This window comes from Gallinula chloropus (assembly GCF_964237585.1).
Source record: "Gallinula chloropus genome assembly, chromosome: 16".
Lineage (NCBI taxonomy): Eukaryota > Metazoa > Chordata > Aves > Gruiformes > Rallidae > Gallinula > Gallinula chloropus.
Window position 1 is genome coordinate 8,046,652 of NC_140101.1, and position 20,315 is coordinate 8,066,966.

General features: G+C 46.4%; 1 protein-coding gene across 1 annotated transcript in view; it reads left to right on the forward strand.

The window, feature by feature from the left end:
• Positions 1–20,315, forward strand: part of ATP9A (ATPase phospholipid transporting 9A (putative)) — a gene marked incomplete at both ends in the record, with an annotated part of 52,006 nt that overhangs the window by 13,269 nt on the left and 18,422 nt on the right. The window contains 11 exons of the mRNA XM_084271649.1: positions 3,381–3,439; positions 4,292–4,343; positions 4,919–5,013; positions 5,948–6,028; positions 7,384–7,459; positions 10,504–10,580; positions 11,138–11,298; positions 11,994–12,136; positions 12,928–13,040; positions 14,676–14,888; positions 19,883–20,044. Of these exons, the coding sequence (XP_084127775.1) occupies positions 3,381–3,439; positions 4,292–4,343; positions 4,919–5,013; positions 5,948–6,028; positions 7,384–7,459; positions 10,504–10,580; positions 11,138–11,298; positions 11,994–12,136; positions 12,928–13,040; positions 14,676–14,888; positions 19,883–20,044 (1,232 nt within the window). The remainder of the gene's footprint in view (positions 1–3,380; positions 3,440–4,291; positions 4,344–4,918; positions 5,014–5,947; positions 6,029–7,383; positions 7,460–10,503; positions 10,581–11,137; positions 11,299–11,993; positions 12,137–12,927; positions 13,041–14,675; positions 14,889–19,882; positions 20,045–20,315) is intronic.

The window sequence follows — 20,315 nt, forward strand, 5'->3', positions numbered from 1 at the left end:
TCTGTGCTCCTTTATTTCATATAGCATCAAAAAACCTCCATCCTGAGCCCCTTTTCCCTTCTTCCAACGTAATCCATTTATGTCCCAACATGATGAAACCAGACGGCTTCTGGAAAGCATTTTTTTTCTGTTCCCTTTACTAGAAAGCTCTCTGCTTACAGGACAGGTATTTGGATTGTAATAAAAACAATCAAATTTGAATCCCCTATTCATAAACCCACAAGCCTCCTGGTGTTCAGAAGTCTGTGTGCTGACTTTCTGCTTGATAGAGAGCTAGAACCGCGCCTGCAAATTCCTGGTTTGTTTTTCTTCGCGGGCAGCCCCCTCCCCGGTAACACTGCATAATGGAGAGACTCTGTAGCCAGAGATGGAAGAGACCTCCTACTGAGGGGTGCTCCCTAAGATACAGATCATTGGCATTTACCAGCCATATAGAAACAATATTTTCCCAACCCCTCTGAGCCTTGCTCTGCAGTTTACACAGCACAAGGCTGTAAAAGCCAAAAGTTTGGGGCAGCACATCCAAACTTTTTTTTTTTCCCCTCTTTCCCCAGATGCATTTGCCTTGTTTTAATAAAACTCTGGCTTCATCTTTAATTCTGAGTTAAGCGGTTTGATCTGTGTGCTTGTGAAGCTCTGGAGATCTGTTGTGAAATCCTGGTGTAGGTGCTCACGTGGTGAAAAAAGGCTTCTTCTGGGTAATGTGTGCAGTGCTCTGGTCTGCTCTGTGGCACGTTCATCACACTGCAGATTTGGTACTAATTTCAAAGGCAGTAGTTGAAGTTGGAGCAAGGTGTTTGCATTTCATTGTGTTTTGGTTTTTGCCTTTTAAAAATAAATTTAAAAAATCAGGGTACGGTGGAGATCACTATTTTAAGATATTTTTAGAAGAAGAAATGAAATCGTGTTGCTTTTTTACGTTGTGTTAGTGACTTGTGTTCTGATTACCTTGTGAGCACAGAAACTGGAAGCACTGTAAATACTAACTAAACCTCTGTGTCTGTAGAGGAAGCTCTTCAAGATGTGTTTGTAAATCCCTGTTCTAGCAGAGCAGCGCTGGGAAGCGAGGTGGCTGCATCGTTAGCTAGCTTCTTAAATGCGCCAGAAAAAGCATCTCATGCTTAGGAGATAGTTTCCCTGCAGAAAGGAAAAGGAATGACAGAGTTCCCAAGATGGAAATAAAAGTAATCCAAGTAAGGTGCTTTATGGGAGTCCCGAGTCAAAGGAAACGTGGTCCCGTGCTGCCCTAGCGGGACATATGGTCCGTATCACAGTGATGTCATCGGCGAGATGCCGGGCTGTGCCTGGGAAAGCAGAATTGGCTCTGCGCCCTAAAAAGGGCAAGTCCTTTACACAGGAGCTATGAATGTGTGTGTGTGTGGTTGGAGGGTCCTCGCTGCGCATTGCCCCTGGACAGCTGAGGCTGGAGGGTTACTGAACAAGGCACATTGCCTTCAGCTGCTTCCATCTTTCTTGAGTTGGGGAAATTTTAAAGGGGATGACATTGTTTGGCGAATAATGATCTGAAAAAGCCTTTTATGTGCATAATGGTAGGAAATCATCACTGTGTGTCTATGTCCAGGTGTTAATTTTTCATTTCCAGTGTGAATTTACATTGTTAGGGGAAAGTGCTATCCAACTGTGTTCCATCCCCTGAGCCTGCTGGTAGTGTCGCCTGCACTCATGGTCACCAGATAAATCCCCAAGACCTCAGGGGGTCATATGTGAAATGCAGTAAAGCACACGCACCTCTCTGTCCAAGAGCTCCTTTGGACAGAGGTTTGGGAATTGGGAATTGCCGTCCTGTGTGGGGGAAGGCACAGCACAGGGGTTTTTTTTCTTCCTCCTTTGCAGAGGAGAATATTCAAAAGCGCTTTTTGTTGTTCGGTGAATAACCGTATTAAAGGGGGAGGAAGAGATGTTATCTGTCAGACCCTTTTAGTGTCATAGTACCCAGCTCTGTATAGCCCATACAGAAGACTGCCAGGGATGCTTTTTTGGATCCTCTTGGAGTGCGGCTTTTCTTTTCAAGCCTCTTCGTAATGGACTCTTAATCCCCGGTATGCTTCCTGCCCGGCAGAGATGTCTTTAGCCCAGCATTCATTTTGTTTACCTTATTTTTTGTTGGTTTTTTTTTTTCCCCCCTTTAAGCTAAAAAACCCTCACAAGGCAAAACCCCGAACCTGTGAGAAACCCAGGAGATATTTGTGAAATGGGCCATGACTGCTTATAATTTGTAGGAATAATTACGGCATGTAAGGAAGTCTGCATTTATTAGGAGCGGTGATGAAGCATGTTGTTAAGCACACAGTGTGTCACCAAAGCAGCAGGCTGCCGGGAGCCCAGAATGGCTCTCATTGTTAATCTGGAGCAGAAACACTGAAGCATATCCTGAGAAGGATGCTAATGAAGGGACTGCTAGTAGTAAAATCCTAGTGACCTTTGTGCTTTGTGCTAATTTCTATTCCCCTCCCTTCCCCCTTCCCCTCTCCCTCTGTGCTGTTCCCTGGCCAGGGAGCCCGGGAATTTTGAGGTACAGTAGGAGTGTTGTCCGTGCCGGGGGGAGCTCCACGTGCCTCCCCCACTTCCACTCAAATCATCGCAAATTAAAGAGGCTTTTGTTGAAATATAACAGACAGACACATCGAGGCAGGGCTCAAATTAACTGATTATAAATCACTAGTTAGCCTGAGCAGCCGAATCTCGAGCTGGCTAATGATTTGAAATTACTAGTCAATTGTTGAAGTAATCGCCTGTTTTAAAGCAACTGGGAAATGTTTGGCAGCTGCAAAGAAATAAATATTTATGTGTTTTCTGTAGGGCTGGTACTCTACAGGGTCCAGGCTGTGTCCGCGGAGAGGCAGAGGAGAGGTGGGAGAGCTGAGCCAGATACAGGAGCTGTGTGCGGTCGGAAATGAGCCTGGGGACATGGTCCCATTGTACTTGTGGCTCCCAGATCTTGGCTGGAGAGTGGAGCTTTATGTTTTCAGCCACCCAGGGAAGAGGTGTCAGAAGCTGAGGGCTCCCTATCGTAATTCTCCTGTCCCTGCTCTGTGGTCGAAGTCTCTCTGAGCTCCTGGGTTGCACGGTGCCGAACAAAGTTGAAGGGCTTGTTTCAGAGTGTTTCTGCAGCCAGGGCTGAGGTCTGGAGATGTTAGATGAGAGACTTAAGCCCTTTTGCAGGCGAAAACCTACCCAGCGGGAGCAGTGGGCTCAGTAAGCTTTCACAGGGCAGCTCTGCCTAATTCTTGTGATAGAAACATTGCCCAGTTTCACCAGTGCAGTGCACTGGAAGTGGGGAGGGAGGTGAGGAGCATCATGCAGCACCCTCAGACCCTGTCCTGCTGCCTCTCTAATGCACCCGTATCTTTCCTTTGCAGGGACCGTGAAGGTGAAGAGCTCTAACATACAAGTGGGTGACCTCATCATTGTTGAAAAGGTTAGCCTCTCCTTTTCCGAGCAAAGTGCTCTGTTTGCCAGAGCACCGAAAATGGGATATTTTGAAGTCACTTTTGTTTTACAATAGGCTTAGAATGTGGAGTGTGGGAGGCTTGTTGCGATATTTAATCACTTTCCAGGGTCCCACCAGTCCCCCCCAAATAGCACTGCTGCCTTTACAAGTGAGAGCAAAGCGGTAGATCCGTGCCTAGAACCTCATTTTTCCACATATGCAATTACAAGATAAAAAACCTCCCTGCTCCCCCCTCTGACTGTTGGACATGGGTTAAACATGTGATACAACATCCAAATGTTGCTCTGGGTGGAACCAACCCAAGTTTGGGGAGAGACAGGGATGCCTTCGCCAGCACTGCTGGTGGATTTCCCCTTTATACAAGTTTAGGTGGGGGAGCTTTATCCACAAGTTTATTTCTTTTCTCCACACACTCTGTGCACACAGCTACAACCATGAGCATAAACACATTCAGGAGGAAAGAGAAGGTAGATGGAGACTCCAGATACAGGCTTTCTTCTAGCACAGGACTTCTCGAAAGGAAAGAGCACTAGTTTAAAATGCCTTCATACTTGCGGAGTTACTCACTGGCTCTCTTGTAAAACCAGCTGCTGGTCGGTCTGGTCAGGGGAGCTGGCACTGGTTATTAAGCTGCACTTGGAGTTCCACGGGGAAGCGAGTTTAGGATTCAAAGCAAAACGAATGCCGGGCTTCGGCGTGACAAAGTAAAACCCTCTTTCCCCGCCGTGCCCCCGTTGCTCGTCGCGGTGGGGCTGTGGAAGGCGGCCGCACACGCGCGCCGGGCTGTACGCACAATCACGGCCTTTCTTCTCCTAACAGAACCAGCGGGTCCCTGCTGACATGATCTTCCTGAGGACGTCGGAGAAGAATGGTAAACATCTGGAACCAATTGTCAAAACAGCCATTAACCTTTCCCTGGTCGGTTAGAGAAAATTATCTTTTGGAAATGTGAAAGAGAGAGATAACAGTAAAATTTTAGAGAGCTGGAGCATTCAAATGCTTTTACGGGCCACCGCTTCTCGGGACGTTGTACTCTGGTTTTGTTTGCTATTCAAAGAATGTAGGTAGTGGAATCCAGGGCAAATGAATCTGACTGCGCAATGTGTTGTGTTATAGATGTAAATCATCTTACTCACTGTTCAGGTTTGTTTTCTTATGTGGGGGTAAGGAAATGCTTGATCACAAGCATTAAAAAACACAAAGACTAATGAAAACGCTTCAGATGCCTTAAACACACAGCACAGAGTCTCACTGCATCCTGGGCTAGTGGAAGGAAGTGAGTGTCTGATGCAGGAATATCTTTCTTACATCATTAACAAACATTACTTGAAATCGGATGCTGTTTTCAAGAATGAAGGGTGTCTAGGTGTAAAGCTCATCTGATGAGCTATAGGTGTGCCCAGGGCAGATCTGGAAAGAGCACTGACTGGGCTTGGAAATCCGCAGGGTCTTGCTTCCTTCGCACGGACCAGCTGGATGGGGAGACAGACTGGAAACTGCGGCTGCCTGTAACCTGTACCCAGAGGCTGCCAACTGCTTCTGTAAGCACGAAATGTTCCTCTTGGTGTTCCCTGTGTTACCTGGAAACTGTTGGGATGCTTCCGTTTCGGGGCTGTTTTGAGAAGGTGGCTGGTGGTAGGATGCTGCCGTCTTCTTTTTCCTCTCCATTGGCCATTGCAGCAACGTGCTGCAGGAGAGGGCTCGTCGCAGGATAGGCGCATGGGTGGTGGTGCTCCCTTCCATTCCTTGCACTGTGGTGTGGCTGGGGCACAATTCCTGCTTTCCCACCAAGCAGCTTCAGAGGCAGGTAAATCCGCATTGCTGCATGATGGGGGAGGAGGAACGTCACCACGGAAGCTCCACTCTGCTGTCCGAAATAAGCACAGTACCTCCCTCAACCAGGCGGCTTCCCCAAATCTCCAGAGTTTGTGTGGGTTTCTTGTTTTGATTTGGTGTTTTCAAGGAGGAGGGGAGTCCAAGTACCTGTTTTGTTGACACTCCGTCTGTAAAACACGCAGGAAGTGTATCCTGCACAGAGCACAGCGCTCTCCCCATGGGTGTGCAGGAGTTGGCAGTGAGAGCTCTCACTGTGCAGAACGGGCACAGAGCTGTTCCCAGTGACACTGGCGCGTTGTAGTAATTCTTGAGGGACAGGGTGTCCCTTGCTAGCTTGTAAGACTAGACCAAACCGTCTTTGATATGAAGTATAAGTGTCTTAGGCTGTATTGATTATTTGGGCTGAAATTTCTTTTATGGGGCGCTGACATCTAAGTAACTCCCAGGAGTTCCTTGGGTATCAGTTCAAGAAATGCTCTTCAGCGAAGCTGGTACAACAACTCTACTCTCTCTTAGTTGGGCTCCAGTAATTACTGTGATTTAGTAATGATCTTTACTTGATAAGTAACTCTTGCTCTGAGTATTTTGTGTGTTTTTCAAATGTTGCTAACTGTCTGCCAAAACACGTCTGTCTTATAGGACCTGCTGCAAATCCGATCCTATGTGTACGCAGAAGAACCCAATATTGACATACATAATTTCGTGGGGACCTTCACAAGGGTGAGTCTTGCTGACATATGCTTGAAATCCTATATGTGGTGTTTGCTATGCAAACCTGCTGGGTACTGCCAGGATGCCAGAGTGTTTCAGGAGAAACAGTGAATTCCGTCTCTTGCCATTCCTTGTCTCATCTTTCTTTTAATTTTTTTTTTACCCTTCATAAAGCCTGTGGAGTGAATCTGAAATATGGTTATTGAGGCTTTGACTTCACTTTTTTTGATATGATGTTAAAGGCTGTTTGGGGCTAAAGACTTTACTCTGAAGGTATCAGACCTGCACATTTGAGTGAGATTGGTAGTTATGTATTCATGGTGCCTGCTCAGAAGGAAACCTGGAGCACCATGGGCTCCGTAGGCTTAAAATCCTTTAACTGTGAAGAGACAGAGGATCTCAGCTAGGTCAGGCAACAGCACTGTTAAACCTGAGGCAGTTGGGCTGTTGCCTTTGGTTGTGTGAACTCCATTACATCTGCCCCTCTTCCAGAGGGCAGCAGCTCAGTACTGCCGTGAAGGATCACTGCTCAGAAACACCTATCTTGTGACCTGCTGGGAGGACACATTGCCTACCTGGGGCAAAAAATTGGGGTTTTTCCTCACTGGGATCAATGAGTTTTTGAGACAGTTACTAATACCCTTGGGAGCTTTCAGGAGACAAACGGTTTCATAACCAACAGGGCAGGTACAGCTTTTTAGAAGTTGTTTGCTGGTGTTTTAGTGGAAAATTGTAGGTTTTGCCCTTCTGTCTTTGTGGCATGGTTTAATCTGGTTTAATAGTGCAGGGATGGAAGAGAAGTGTCAGCAGCTTGGGAAGGCCATTGTGGTATGAAACCTGCACAGACCCTCTGTTATGTTCTCGTGCAACGATAAATTGTGTAGAATTAACTTTTGGTGCCAAACAGGAATTGCTTTTTCTTGTACCTGCTCCCCTGTGCTATAAGACCCCTTCCCAGGCATTGCTGAGCCCTGCAGACAGCATGTTGGTGAGATCTTAGAGTAGCAGGAGAAACACTATTAATCCATGTGAGCCAAGTGAGGGAAAGTTTTCCCGTAGTCCCTGGAGAACTGCTGACAAATCCCTTCTCGCTTACAATTCCTGGGGACCTTCAGGAGCAGAGGCATCTAATAGACTTTTTTTTTTGCTTTTTTTCTCCCCGATCCTTCCATTTCTCTGAGGCAAAGTGCTTGTGTTTTCCACCCAACCAGAGATTCACCCGGGTTCCTGGAAATCCTCCATCCTCCAAGAAGCCCTCTGCCAGCTGTGCCAGCATCCCTCCCCAGGCACCTCCTCGACTCGTCATCCGCTGGTCTTTTGCATTACTGACAAGTTTGTTTATTTTTCTTTTAAATCTGTTGCAGGAGGACAGTGACCCTTCAGTAAACGAAAGTTTAAGCATAGAGAACACCCTGTGGGCCAGCACGGTGATTGCATCAGGTATGATGGAGGCATGCATCATTTTTTTTGAAGGGAATATGTTAACAATTTTTAAAGGTCTTGTTGTAATGGAATAATAATCTCTGTCAGTTGGAGAAATTAGCAGTTGGAATGAGGTTTCCCACTTGTCCTAACACCTCTGGGGAGCTGAGCTGACATCTAATTGCCTCTTGGACATTCCTAGATGAGAAAGAATTGGAGTGGCCTTTGGGCACTTCTTTAGCATCTAGGACCAGAATAGCACTTAATTGCTCTCCACATTGACATCCTAATCTGTAACAGAAATGGTGTCAAATAGATTCTGGTAACAGAAGCTAAGATGAAAGATTTCCAGGTAAGTGCTTCTATTGAGTTCACTTTTTAAAAAGGAAAAAAATAAATTCTTTGACAGATTTTGGCTTATATATACGATAAGTTCCCAAGGCCTGAGATCAATCAGTGCCCTCTTGTAGAGGCTTGTCAAAGTAAGAGCCTTGCTCCTCTCCAGTCCAGCATGCCTGCAGGGTTTGCAGGGCGATGGCAGGAGGAGGGTGAAATGCTGTGGTACAGTTCTGGATCTAAAGTTGTCTAATGGAGAGACTTGTCAGTGTGGTACCAGGGTGTGCATGGAGTGAATAATAGCAGGAAGCAATGTGATCTTTGAAAGGCTTTCTGAAGCAAATTTGGTTTGCTTTTCTTAAAGCAGAACAAAGTGAATAAATTCTATTGCAGTCCGTTTTGTTCTCATCCTGCTCTGACTCTTCTTCGAAATGTGTTAGTTCTGTGACCAAGGGATTATAAAAGGTAGTTGTGCAGATGTGGTGTAATCAAGGTCCAGGTAAACGTTCAAGTAAATTCTGTTTATAGATGAGTACCTGCCATCCAGCAGGTACCCTGCCTGCTTCCCCTCTGAGTGCACACACACGCAGTCGGCCTGGCAGCTCCCAAGACCCATCAGGGTGCGGAGAGCATGTGTCTCCGCTCATCCCACTTTTGAACCAGATAAGTGGAGAAATGGAAAGGCATTTTTCAGGTGATTGTGCCCTGTGTGGTGCCCTCCTCACAGCACCCATTACCGAGAAGGCTTTCTTGCCCCTCGTAGCAAAGCTGTGATTTGTACCAGCTCTCGAACCACTGTAGATCTGGCAGTGCCGAGGCCGGAGGGGAATGCTTGGGGCCCTCCCATGCTCCCAGCCCATGCCTGCTGAGGACAACAGCTCTTCCTCCACTACTCCACACAGCTGTGAGTAGTATACATGTGGGTGCAGACCTTTTGCCCGAAGTGGGGCACGGCACGTCCCCTGTTCCACCTGATCATTGTGTCATGCTGTTTGGAAGTCTGGTGGGTCTTGGTGTCCATCTCGAGGCGTGCAAGAACCTCCTCTGCTGTTTGAACCCACCCCTCCCTTCTGAACATGGGCAAAGTGATTTGCAGGTTGACATCTTAGAGTTCAGTTGATAGGAATAACGTTTGCAAATATTGCCATCGTTTCAAATGGTTAATGCATCTGAGTCTGTTTTGAATGGCCACAGACCAACTAGAAACGCTCTCTTCATGCATACCAGGGGCCTTCATGCCATTTTCTAGCTCTGCCAGGTTCTTCCTCTCGTTTTGACTGACTTATCAATATAACGCTCTTTTGTGGCAATAACAAATAGCGTGTCTTAGGCTATTTCTGTTAGGAAGAAATGGGGATATTCTTTTTCTTCTCCTGTAAGTGAAAGCTGTCAGGTTGTGGCAGTGCTGTCTCACTGGGGCAGCCTTTCTGGTAAGACAAAGCAGAGCTATGTGCCTTTCTCCATCTGCTCCAGCAGGAACGGGCCTGACTCTGACTGTGTGTGTGCTGATCTGGAGTAGCTGTGCCATCTGCTGATTTGAGTTGTGATGATCTTACACCACCTGCCATCTGGCTCCAGGGATTTGGTCTTGTTTTTCTGGGGTTTTTATTTTTTTTGGTTTTGTTTTGTTTTTAAAGGAATGTTTCCCAGCATATTTTTAGAAACCACCTCTTTTGAATCGGTCTTATTTAAAAATAATTCACTTGCAGCTTGTTAAAACTTTGATCGTTAATGGGCGCAGGGGAATAGCAGAGGATAAATAGCAATGCATTTGCAGCAGAGCCTTTTTTTGTGGTGTTTTTCCCCATTTTGACAGACTCCTGAATTTTCTAGTAAAAAATGAGACTTTAGCAATGGCAGCTTTTAAACTCTTGATGGTAAAAAGCTTTTTCATTATGGCTTTTTGCAAAATCTTTTAGGGAAATCTGTGAAAAAAATAGTTTAGTTTATGGTGCTAAACTGTATTATGTTTCTGTGAGAAGAAAAGGAAGAATTTTGTTGCTCTCGGCTCTTCAGGAACTGTGGGACATAGCGTTAAAATACAGTGATAAGCTCCCAGCAGCTCCATCTGTTACAGTAAGGGAGGAGTTGGTACCATCCTTTCCATGGGAACAGCGGTCAGGAAAACACTTGAAGTAAATTGTGGCTTTTAAAGTCAGGTAATTCTGTCTCTGAAAGCTACTGGAACTCGCTGGGTTCGCTCTGGCAGCGGTGCCGGTCACCAACAAAGAACCATAGCCCAGAGCACTGATGTAGTTCTGACAGGCAATGAGGGACTGCTCGCTGGTGTAAGGCATGCTTACCTACACCACACTGGGGTTCGAAGTGGTAGGAGGAAACCCAAGATATTCTCCATCCTTAGCAACATCTAGTTATCGTGGGGAGAGACTACTGACGTCAAATGGGGGTCGGGGAAAGTCAGGGGAGCGAAGGAGTTGGTGTCTCTTGCCACGTACATTAGTGGATGCAGTCTGAGGGTGCATCAGGGCCCACCGCATGGGCAGTGTGGTGGAGCACTTAGGGACTTTCTGGAGGATGTCTCCTGTTCAAAGTCTGTGTTTTCATAGGTTTAATATTTCTGATACTGGCTTTTTTAATTTCTGGTTGCTATTGCTTTTGAAATTAACCTTTCCAACTGTCAAGCCTTTGGATCCAGCAAATGTTTTTATAGAGAAAACAAACAGAGGTTGTTTTTCTTCAGCTGATGCATGCTCTGTGGTGTTTAGGTACAGTTGTGGGAGTTGTCCTCTACACTGGGAGGGAGCTGCGCAGTGTGATGAATACTTCAAACCCCAGGAGTAAGGTATGGTAAGGAAGCGGTCTCATAATCGATATAAAGGGACAGAAATTTAACATCCCAATGCTGTATGTACACACTATAGGAACAACCTCATGGGAATAATGATTCATATCTCCCAGCCCATGATTTAAAACAGTTACCATAGCTGAACATGTTTCCCCTTATGCTATTGCCCACCTCTCTTCTCAATTTTAAAAAGCGCTAAAGCCATCACTTAGTAGGCTATAATGAGAGAGTCCCAGCTAGAAATGGAAAGCTTATTTTACTGTATCCTTTTATTGTAGCTAAGGTAAGGTGCAGGGGTGTTTATGTAGCCTGCAGCTTTTGGCAACACGAGTCCTCTCCCACCTCTTCATGTGTTGCTTCGCTTCCAAAGGATGGAAGTCTTTTTTAATGAGCTGGCAAGAAAATTGTTTATAAATTTAAATATGTTTGTAGTGTTTTAAAAGAGGAGTAGTTGACTAGTGGAGAATGGCTGTTTGTATGTGGCAGTTCATTCCCTCTTGTGAATATAACGTCTTCTCTTGTATGTTTGAAACATCTTTATTTTATTTCTGTAGATTGGTCTCTTTGATTTGGAAGTGAACTGTCTCACCAAGATCCTGTTTGGGGCTCTCGTGGTGGTCTCACTTGTCATGGTGGCCCTTCAGCACTTTGCTGGCCGCTGGTATCTTCAGATCGTAAGGTTCCTCCTCCTGTTCTCCAACATCATTCCCATTAGGTAAGGCAATTGCTAATTCTCCTTGGCAAAATACTGTTTCCTTTGCATCCCCCTCTGTGCTTCTGGTATGAATGAGCACGGAAACTCTTACCTGTTCCTCATTTGACAAGTAAACAAATCTAGAAATAGAAATCAAACATGAGAATTTCTTTGCTGTTTGTGCTGGATTTGTTTAGCACGTTCACCTCTTTGCTGACTCTAACCCAGGCTCTGGGTCAGTCACCTGAGACCCCTTCTCTCAGTGTTCAGGCTGCCTCGTTCCTTTGATGAGAGCAGAGCAAAAACTGGGAAAGGACTGGTATTTACACAGCAAGTTGTGTGATGGGACCCAGTTGCCCTTTAGATGGGACTGAAGCTTTAATATTTAATTGCACTCTTTCAGTAGAGTTTCAGTTCCATTTTTAACCTGCTGTCAGCGTATCAGTCACGCTGTCCTTACTTGTCTTCCCCTCAAATTACATCTGTTCTCGACATGGTGTTATGGGCTCTGGGTGCTGCAGTACCACTGCAGCACAGCCCCTCACCCTGTCTGCCACCCACCCACCGACTTTGCATGTGGTTCTCCCAAAACACCCTTGGTGGCAGCTCAGATTCAGTGTGGAGGATGCATCCTTCCGCTGCATAAACAGTTTTTTCCAGAGTTTAACTGGAGATATGTTTTCTTTATTTCCTTTCCCCCCCTTCCTTCTGCTCAGTCTGCGTGTGAATCTGGACATGGGGAAGATTGTCTACAGCTGGGTGATCCGCAGGGATTCCAAAATCCCTGGGACTGTGGTTCGGTCCAGCACTATTCCCGAGCAGCTGGGGAGGATATCCTATTTGCTTACAGACAAAACAGGTATCTATGGAGAAAATACAGCTTGGAGTCTTGGGATATTGTTGCTTGGGTTTTGTTAGGGTTTTGGCCAGCCAAAGACTCTAATGGAAGATTTATAGCCAGAGTGAGATTTCTTTTGACTAGAAAAAAATACATATTTCCAGTCATGCTGACATTATGGTTTAATTGGGTTTTGGAAAAAATGCTTTTTTTTTTTTTTTTTTTTTTTTGTTCTGAATGCACTATGAGTAAGATAGGACAGGAACCTAATGCTACTTCTAAGAACACTTCGTGCGCTATTAAACAAAAACAGTCAGTAAAAATCAAATCAAAAGCATCCTTTTAGAGTAGCTTTAAATGATGAAGATAACTGAGATGTGTGGGCAGGACTGTACTATCAGTCTGTCTCCTGCTGTGCTTACACTGATAACATTGAGCTTGAAGTCAGAAGACCTGAGCTGTAAGGAAAAACTTCCTCTGACATAAAATACTGGTCCTGTTTAAATTGTTTCCAAAAGTTTTTTCTTTGGTTCCAACAAGCCCAGGGTTATGCCTGAGACTTGCTGTCACTGATTTTGGGGAGAATGGTCTCGTTCTTCTTGACTCCGTGCTAATGTGCACTGCTGCTTCCAGAGAGAACTGGCCCTCACATCTGTCAGGATTGTTTTTTTCCTGGCCTGCGCCTGGTGCAGAGACTGACCCAGCTTCAGTCCCAATTTCTCTTGGATTTGGGGTAGAGCAAGGACAGAAATGCGTGCTGGGGAGCAGGCGTGTTGGTGCTCTCCCCACGCCTGGTGCTGCTTCTCTTACAGGAACTCTGACACAGAACGAGATGGTCTTCAAGCGCCTTCACCTGGGAACGGTAGCTTATGGCCTGGACTCCATGGACGAAGTGCAGAGCCACATATTCAGTATATACACGCAGGTATGTAAGAATATTACTACCTTTAATAAAAATAATGAAACCATCCGTCAGTGGCTGGTGTTCCAGCCACCCCTTGGAGTGGTACTGACGAAAGGTTTAAAACCTGTCGCTATGGAACCCTGGGAGCAGTATCCTCACTTTCTGTTAAGGTCCAAGGGTTTCTCACATCACGTTGGTTTTGCTTTGCTTGAGAGGTTTTCAGATTGAAATGCACTTTCTGTCCCCCCCAAATAAAATGCAAAGACAGCATTCTTGCCTGGGAAAAAAAGTGCTATGTACTCACTGTAAACAGGATTTTTATTTTGGGGTTTTGTCTGTGGTGGTAAAGGCGCATGGCAGGTTTCCTTGACCTCAGTGATCTGTTCAGGGGCATGGCTTTCCCTAGGCAGGCTGTTAGGCTACTGCCTGCTTTTAACTAAGTGTACGATAGTCGATAAATACCTGGTATTTTGAGTAATTATCTTTTCACTGGCGTGTGTCTCAGGTCACATGGATCTCCAGGTTGTGCTCCACTCTCCCTCTACCTTCGCAGGCCTCTTAACGTCAGGTTCTTCTCTTTGTGATGAGACCCTGAAATGACTGAACTGTACTTTAAAAACAGCCACCAAAACAACCCAAATAGCCTTCAAACCTATTTGCTCTCATTTTGTGCTCAATCTCCAGAGAAAACTTGACTATCATGTGCCAATGTGTTATTCCATACTTGCCAAGACCCTTTTGGTGACCGTGACTGGTGTGACATGTCAGCCCAAACGCTCTTCAGCTGCTGTTCAGTTGGCTAATGCCAAAAATAAAGCCTGTTGCATCAGCACTGATGAGCAGCAATTTTAAATGTGGATACTGTGTGTGATCCTACACTGAAGCGTGGAAACTAGCACGTGGTATTACACTGGCCCAGCATAATTCTTATAAAACGCTCGCTGTTACCAAGCGAGCTTCCTTGTAATGAGAAGCATTTGCTGGCAGTGATTCATTTTGAACTGTAGTTCTTATTCTTTGCTCTTATTTTTACCATGTTGTGGCCTTTGACCTGGAAGTGAAACTCTTGTCCTCTTGACACGAAAGGTTAACAGGGCAGGAAACTAGATCACTGTGCGTCCCTTCTTCGCCCAGGATAATTTAGTAATTGTGCAATTATCTGAAGACTCCCATTCTGATACTAAAAATAGTATTAAAAATTAAATGAATGTAATTAAGATTTTCTAGGCTCGTACCAGTCATCTGTTTTCTGTTTTCAGCAATTATAAAATTTCAGAGCTGCTGGTCTCTTGTGGGGCGCAAAGCGGTTTCACAGAGCACCCCAGCTTTGGTCTGTCAGCAGCTGGGGGTGGGTGGGTGGGCAGCAGGAGCCTTTCCCTCTGCCTGCTGCTCCTAGCACATACGTGGATCTCGTGGGGTGCTTGAGGCCAGCGGCCACAATGACAAAAAAGTCACATTACACTGGGGAGTGTTCCCCGTGAGGGCCTGAGTCAGGGCAGTGGCACATCTCTTGCTCCTGGGGACAGACCCCACACAGCTTCTGTGTACCTAGTCTTTGCTGAAGTAAACACTTTGTTGTTTATTATTATGTTTATGTTTATCATTATTATGCTCCCCTTTGTGATAAGACTTTATTCTGCTTTGCTTTTTGCCAAGCAATCTCAGGACCCGCCGGCTGTGAAGGGCCTTACCTTGGCCACCAAGGTGCGTAAAACCATGAGCAGCCGGGTGCACGAGGCGGTGAAGGCCATCGCGCTGTGCCACAACGTGACGCCGGTGTACGAGTCCAACGGGGTGACAGACCAGGCAGAAGCTGAGCGACACTACGAGGACTCATGCAGGGTGTACCAGGCCTCCAGCCCAGATGAGGTCAGTATCCAGTCATGTGTGTAAAAATATAGATCTGACCTTGCTTATTGCACTAAAAAAGATAAATTGGTGACAGTACTCCACTCTCGTGGAAAGAAAGATGTTGTCGTGCACTCCTTGCACTGAGGACCCATGGATGGACCAGAAGTGTCCTCCCAGCTGATACACATCAGCCAAATCCACCTCTGGCTGATGAGGTCAGGCTACGCGGTTGTCTCAGCAGCTGTGTTGGAGTTTGCTCAAGTTTCTGCCCACACATGTTTGTTGGGGGTGTATTTTACAGAGCCTGAGCCCCTCTGACCACATTTGGTAATTGCAAGGAGTCATGGCATGTTCGGAGGACTCCTGTGAGGGGGTTAGATCACACCCACACCTCTGCTTGTCCCTGGTCTGCAGTGTTTGAACCTCCAGACCAAGGGAAGGGTTGTGCCTTGCGCTGGGTAGCACTGCAAATCCGGGGCACATCCTGTCCCATGTGGATGGGACAGACCTGGAGCTTAAATTAATTCTGCTGGGGGTACCTGATGGAGGGCACAAGATTTTGTGAGCAAATCTGTGCCCCATCAGCTCTCTGCTGGCACTCAGTCCAGCAGAGCAGAGCGGTGGAGAGAAGCTTTGCAGCTCTCCAGAGACTTGCTGGAGACTTTTACCAAACACTTGAGAGATCAGATTCAGTGCTGGACTTGTGATTAAAGTGCTCTTTGCCACCCCCTGCAGAATTTGGAAAACCCAATTAGAGTGTTGTTTCCTTCTGTGGTGAAGATAGGAGACATAAAATGTGGTTTCATGTATTGGTTGTGCTTCTTGGGAACATCTTTAGTGCTACCAGGGTAAAATGATTTGTTTCCTAGTAATTTGTACACTCGCACTCACCTTGTGCCATTGGAAGAGGCTGGAGTTTGAAACTTCCCCTAAGAATCCTGCTGACAGTATGACATTACACCACCCATCTGACTGACTTTGAAGGGTTCTACCACTTACTCCCTCTGATAATAATGTTTTGCCTTTGGCATCAGAAAAGAGGCTGGCTTGCTGCACTGTTGGAGGTGAGGAATAGCAATAAATGTATTTGTTAGCCCAGCTTCGTGAGTGTGTACTAAGGACGGACTGGCGCTCAAGGCTGTTTTCCACATTTCACGTACACCCAGAATATTCCCTGTAGCGGTTTTCTTCCCTAGTAGGCAACTCATGTCATATAATGCAGCAGAGACTGCAACTTTGCTTTTTTACCCCTCACCTCCATTGATGTGCCTGCAGCAACAACAAACACTTAGCCCTGGCTCTGGAGCTGTGAGCAGTGTGAGAGCAGGGTGTCTTCTCCTGCCATGTAATTTAGGTCAGTGTTTTGCATACCTGCTTTTCTCCTCTAATGTGTTGCTCTCCCCTGTAAAGACAGCCTTACGGACATCAGCTGCCTTTGGAGTGAAACCAGTTCACAATGATTTCCAGATGGTAATTTTTGCAATCTGTGGTTAAGGTTTTTTTTTCCTCAAGCTGTTTTTGCACAGGTCCTCTGTTTATTTACATATATGCCGTGGTATATAGTGAAGTCAGTGATTTGTCTTTTCCTTTTTTGCTTTATGCTGTTCTGTCTTTGAAATATTTATGCAGCAATTTGTCTCAAATACCCAAGGGTTTATTGTTTGTTTGTTTTACTACAGCATGATAACTAATCCTTCCAAGGTTATTGTTTAAATTCTTTTTTCCTTTCTTGTGGTGTCTTAAGTAGAGAATTACAGTGGGTTCAGAAATCAGATATGCTTTGCTGGATCGAGGAAACCTTGTCTGTAGGTCTTAGATACACTAATATTGTTTAGACATGCTCTGTGCATGTCATACTAGATGGTACAAAGCGCAGGATCAGCACAAGTCGGGTCCCTGAGAAGAGAGTGATGCTGTTAAATAACATTCCCTGTAGGGGAATGGCTTTGGACTCCTGTTAAAGCCAGCCTTTGAAATCCTATATCAATAAAATATTGCCATGGCAGGGAAGGTCAGTTTATGAAACGAGTACAAAAACTTGCATTCTCTTTACTTTAACAGCAAGGGTAATTTCTACCAGTTGGCATAGGATTCATTTCCTGTAACAGAAAGCAGGATTTCCTAAATTTGTTTCCTGTGCACGCTGCCATTTAGAAGTCTTGAAGTATCTTTATTCAGATATCAGTTACAGCCTTGGGGCTCTGCAGGCGTGTCAGTTGTAGCCATACAGTAACCAACAGGGGAAATGAAATAGATATAATCTGATCAGAGATAAGAGAGCCTGGGATTCCTGGGCAAACAGTCTTTAACCCTGACAACCCGCCGCAGCTGCCAGGACATGAAAGGGTGTCCTGATCAATCGGTTGCTGCCTGTTGTCTGTCTGCCCAGGCAACCCTAAATGGGGCGTTTGTAGAGCAGCTCATGGCACAGAAGGATCAATTTGTCTCTTCAGAATGAAATTTATTAGTCGATATCCACTTCAGTGGTGGCTTGAGTAATTTAATTGTCGCACAGAGCAAAGTTTGGGGGATACTGTGCTGAGCTGCTGTAGCTGCTCTGCTTTGTAATGCTCAGGGCCATTTCTGACTTGGCCTGGATGGAGCTGCGAGCTCCTGGAGTGTTGTGGTCAGGGAATTTATGGAGTTCCCTTCACCGAGCACAGGCTCTCATGAAGATGTTTGAGGGATTTCAGGCCTGCTTTTAAATCTCCTTGGTTTAAGCTGTGAACAGGTTTTTGCATCTTGAATGTTTCTCATTGTTTTGATGTGACTGAGGTTGCCTCCACTTGCCTGTTTGCTGGTGTGGAGCATAAACCTCCTGTCTTGTATGGAGCTGGGAACCTGCCCCCAGCCCTGCCAGAAGAGTTATTGGTGCTTTGCTGGGAGCGGGGTGGCCCCGGCCCTGCCTGAAGAGTTGCTGGTGCTTTCGTCGCCATCGGAGTTCCCCCCTGAGCCACACGCTCCCCAGAGGCCAGGCTCACAGTGCTGCCTGCTGAACAGACACTAATTTCAGTGCTTGTAGTACGTCTGACAGGAGCATTTCAACCCTCAGTACTTACTCATTAAGCGCTCCCGAGGCTGGGAAGTGGCGTGTTGAGAGGGGTCGGCCCTGCCGCCATGGGGCGGAACGTGGCTCACCTGGAGGGCTAACGGCTGCAGGGCCCAGGCCTGCCCCGCAGCGCATGGAGAAGCGCCATGTCTCCTGTTACTCGTGCCTTCCACTGGGGTCCCTTCCTGTGGTCTCGGTGCTCCGAAGAGGCCGGCATTGCTCCACGCAGTGCAGTCGGGTTGAAGCGTGGCACATGTGTGATCCAGCACCTCTGACATGCTGCTCATCCCTCCCTGCCTCTGCGCAAAAGTTCTCCTTGGGGGGGTTTAAATGCTTCCTGGCATAGGGCTTAAGCAGGGTGCTGGCAAGGAAGCAGGGAGGAGGTGTCTGTCACAGAAAGCCACAAAGGAGATGCTTTAATGGGCTGAATAGGAGCTGAGACTTGTATCCAGATGTCTGCAGCATACTAACGATCAACATCTCCTAATGCCATGCTGTAAAAAGGTCTTGATAATAATTTATTAACCAGAGTATTAGAAACTCAAGCTCCATCTCTGCTCTGGGAGATGCTGCTAAGAGGGTTATCTAACCGCACATGTTAATGCATTATGGGTGGCTTGAAGAAACTTTTGACAAAAATAGGCTTGGAAGAGCTTTTGACTTGTAATCTTTGAAAATCTGCAAAAACTTGTGAATATTAAAACAAAGATTCAGTCCAATTAATTTAAAGGTCTTTCCAGGCAAACCTAACTCAACTAATATTTTTTTTGTCTGGTGATTTAAGACTACTTTATGAAAGGAAAATTCGGTCGTTTAAGACCAATTGTGGATGAAAAGGAGCTGAGTTCACAAAAGATTCTCCAATTAGACCTAACTGTATCAATTCACCTAATAAAATCTTTACTCAGTGTAAGTACTTACAGATTCCATTTTTATCTGTACCTCGTGTGTGTGGTTTCCCAAAATAAATTCCAGTTTGGCTAAGGTATTGGTGGTCACTTCAGGTGGTAAAGGCAGAACCTGTAACTTTCAAGTCCTCAGCAGCCCTGTGCACAGCACTTTCACGCCATTGAAAATGTCACTGAAAAATACTTCCAGTACTTGGTGTCTGCTGGGAGAAAGCATCCCTCGATCCTTTCTGGAGGCCAGTGATACATGGGCTCATGTCAGCAGCTGCTCCCATCCCTTACAGCTACAGAGTGAAAGCCCTGAATCTTGGCAGGCTCAGTCCTAGATGGATGCATCAGTTGAGTTCTGGTGTGTACCTTGAAAAATACGAGGTATGTTTTTATTGTTTTGGTTTTCTTACTGTTTATGGAGAAGAGGTTCTGTGCTTGTGTTTGTGAGCCACCCTTCAGCTGTCTCACCCGTCAGTACAGAGGTTGGAAGCTGCTGCCAAACTGTTACTACCAAACAGAGTGTAACACAGAGCTCGTTTTGTTTGTTTGCTTTTCTAATATGAATTTTTAATGTGCTCTGCATTACCGTTTCTGGCTTTGATACTGTAAATCCAGGGTGACTGCATTGCTTTGAATTCCTGGTTTCATGAAGAGCAAGCTGGGACACAGCATGTTCAAAAAGCAAGCACTGTAAGAAGGTTTTGTGATATGCCCAAGCAGAGGTCTGGACAGCATGGGCAGAGGTACCTGTGCCTGCCCCAGTGTTGTCTGTGGGGTGCGGCAGCGAAGGCAGGGAGCTGGCTGCTCTGTAAGTCCAGGGCTGCCCTGCAGCCGCATCGGAGAGGGTCTGGGCTTGGGCTGCCCAACCCCCCAAAAATATGATTAGCAGGTATCCAACTTTGGAAAAAGCTGACCAGCAAGAACCTTATCACACGTACCCAAAGGGATCCACTCTGGCACGGTTCATGAGTAATGGACGTGGTTGCGGCCCCTGCCCGGTCCCTTCCGGGAGCTGTGGGGTGCGCTGGCCGCCCCCTCCCCATGGCTGTCTCTTCTTCTCCCAGGTGGCCCTGGTGCAGTGGACCGAGAGCGTGGGCTTAACGCTGGTGGGCAGAGACCAGTCCTCCGTGCAGCTGAGGACCCCGGGTGGCCACATCCTGAACTTCACCATCCTCCAGATCTTCCCCTTCACCTACGAGAGCAAGCGCATGGGGATAATTGTCCGGGTAAGTGTCTGGGGAGAAGCCTGGGGGGGAGTTCAGTGCCTGGGGAGGGGGGGAAGCTCTGAGTCTCGGTGGATCTCCTGCTAACGCAACGTGTGGCACACAAAACGCTGGCTGTGCTCCTCCTCCTGGCTGAGCCCTGCAGTGTCTCCTACCCCAGGCTATAAGCTGGTTCTGGTTAGGGCTAATAGCATCCCGTGGCTGGGTTTGTTTGGGGATACATCCTCTTCCTTGGCCGTGTTTGCGGTAAGTGCCGCAGTGCCCTGAGACATCT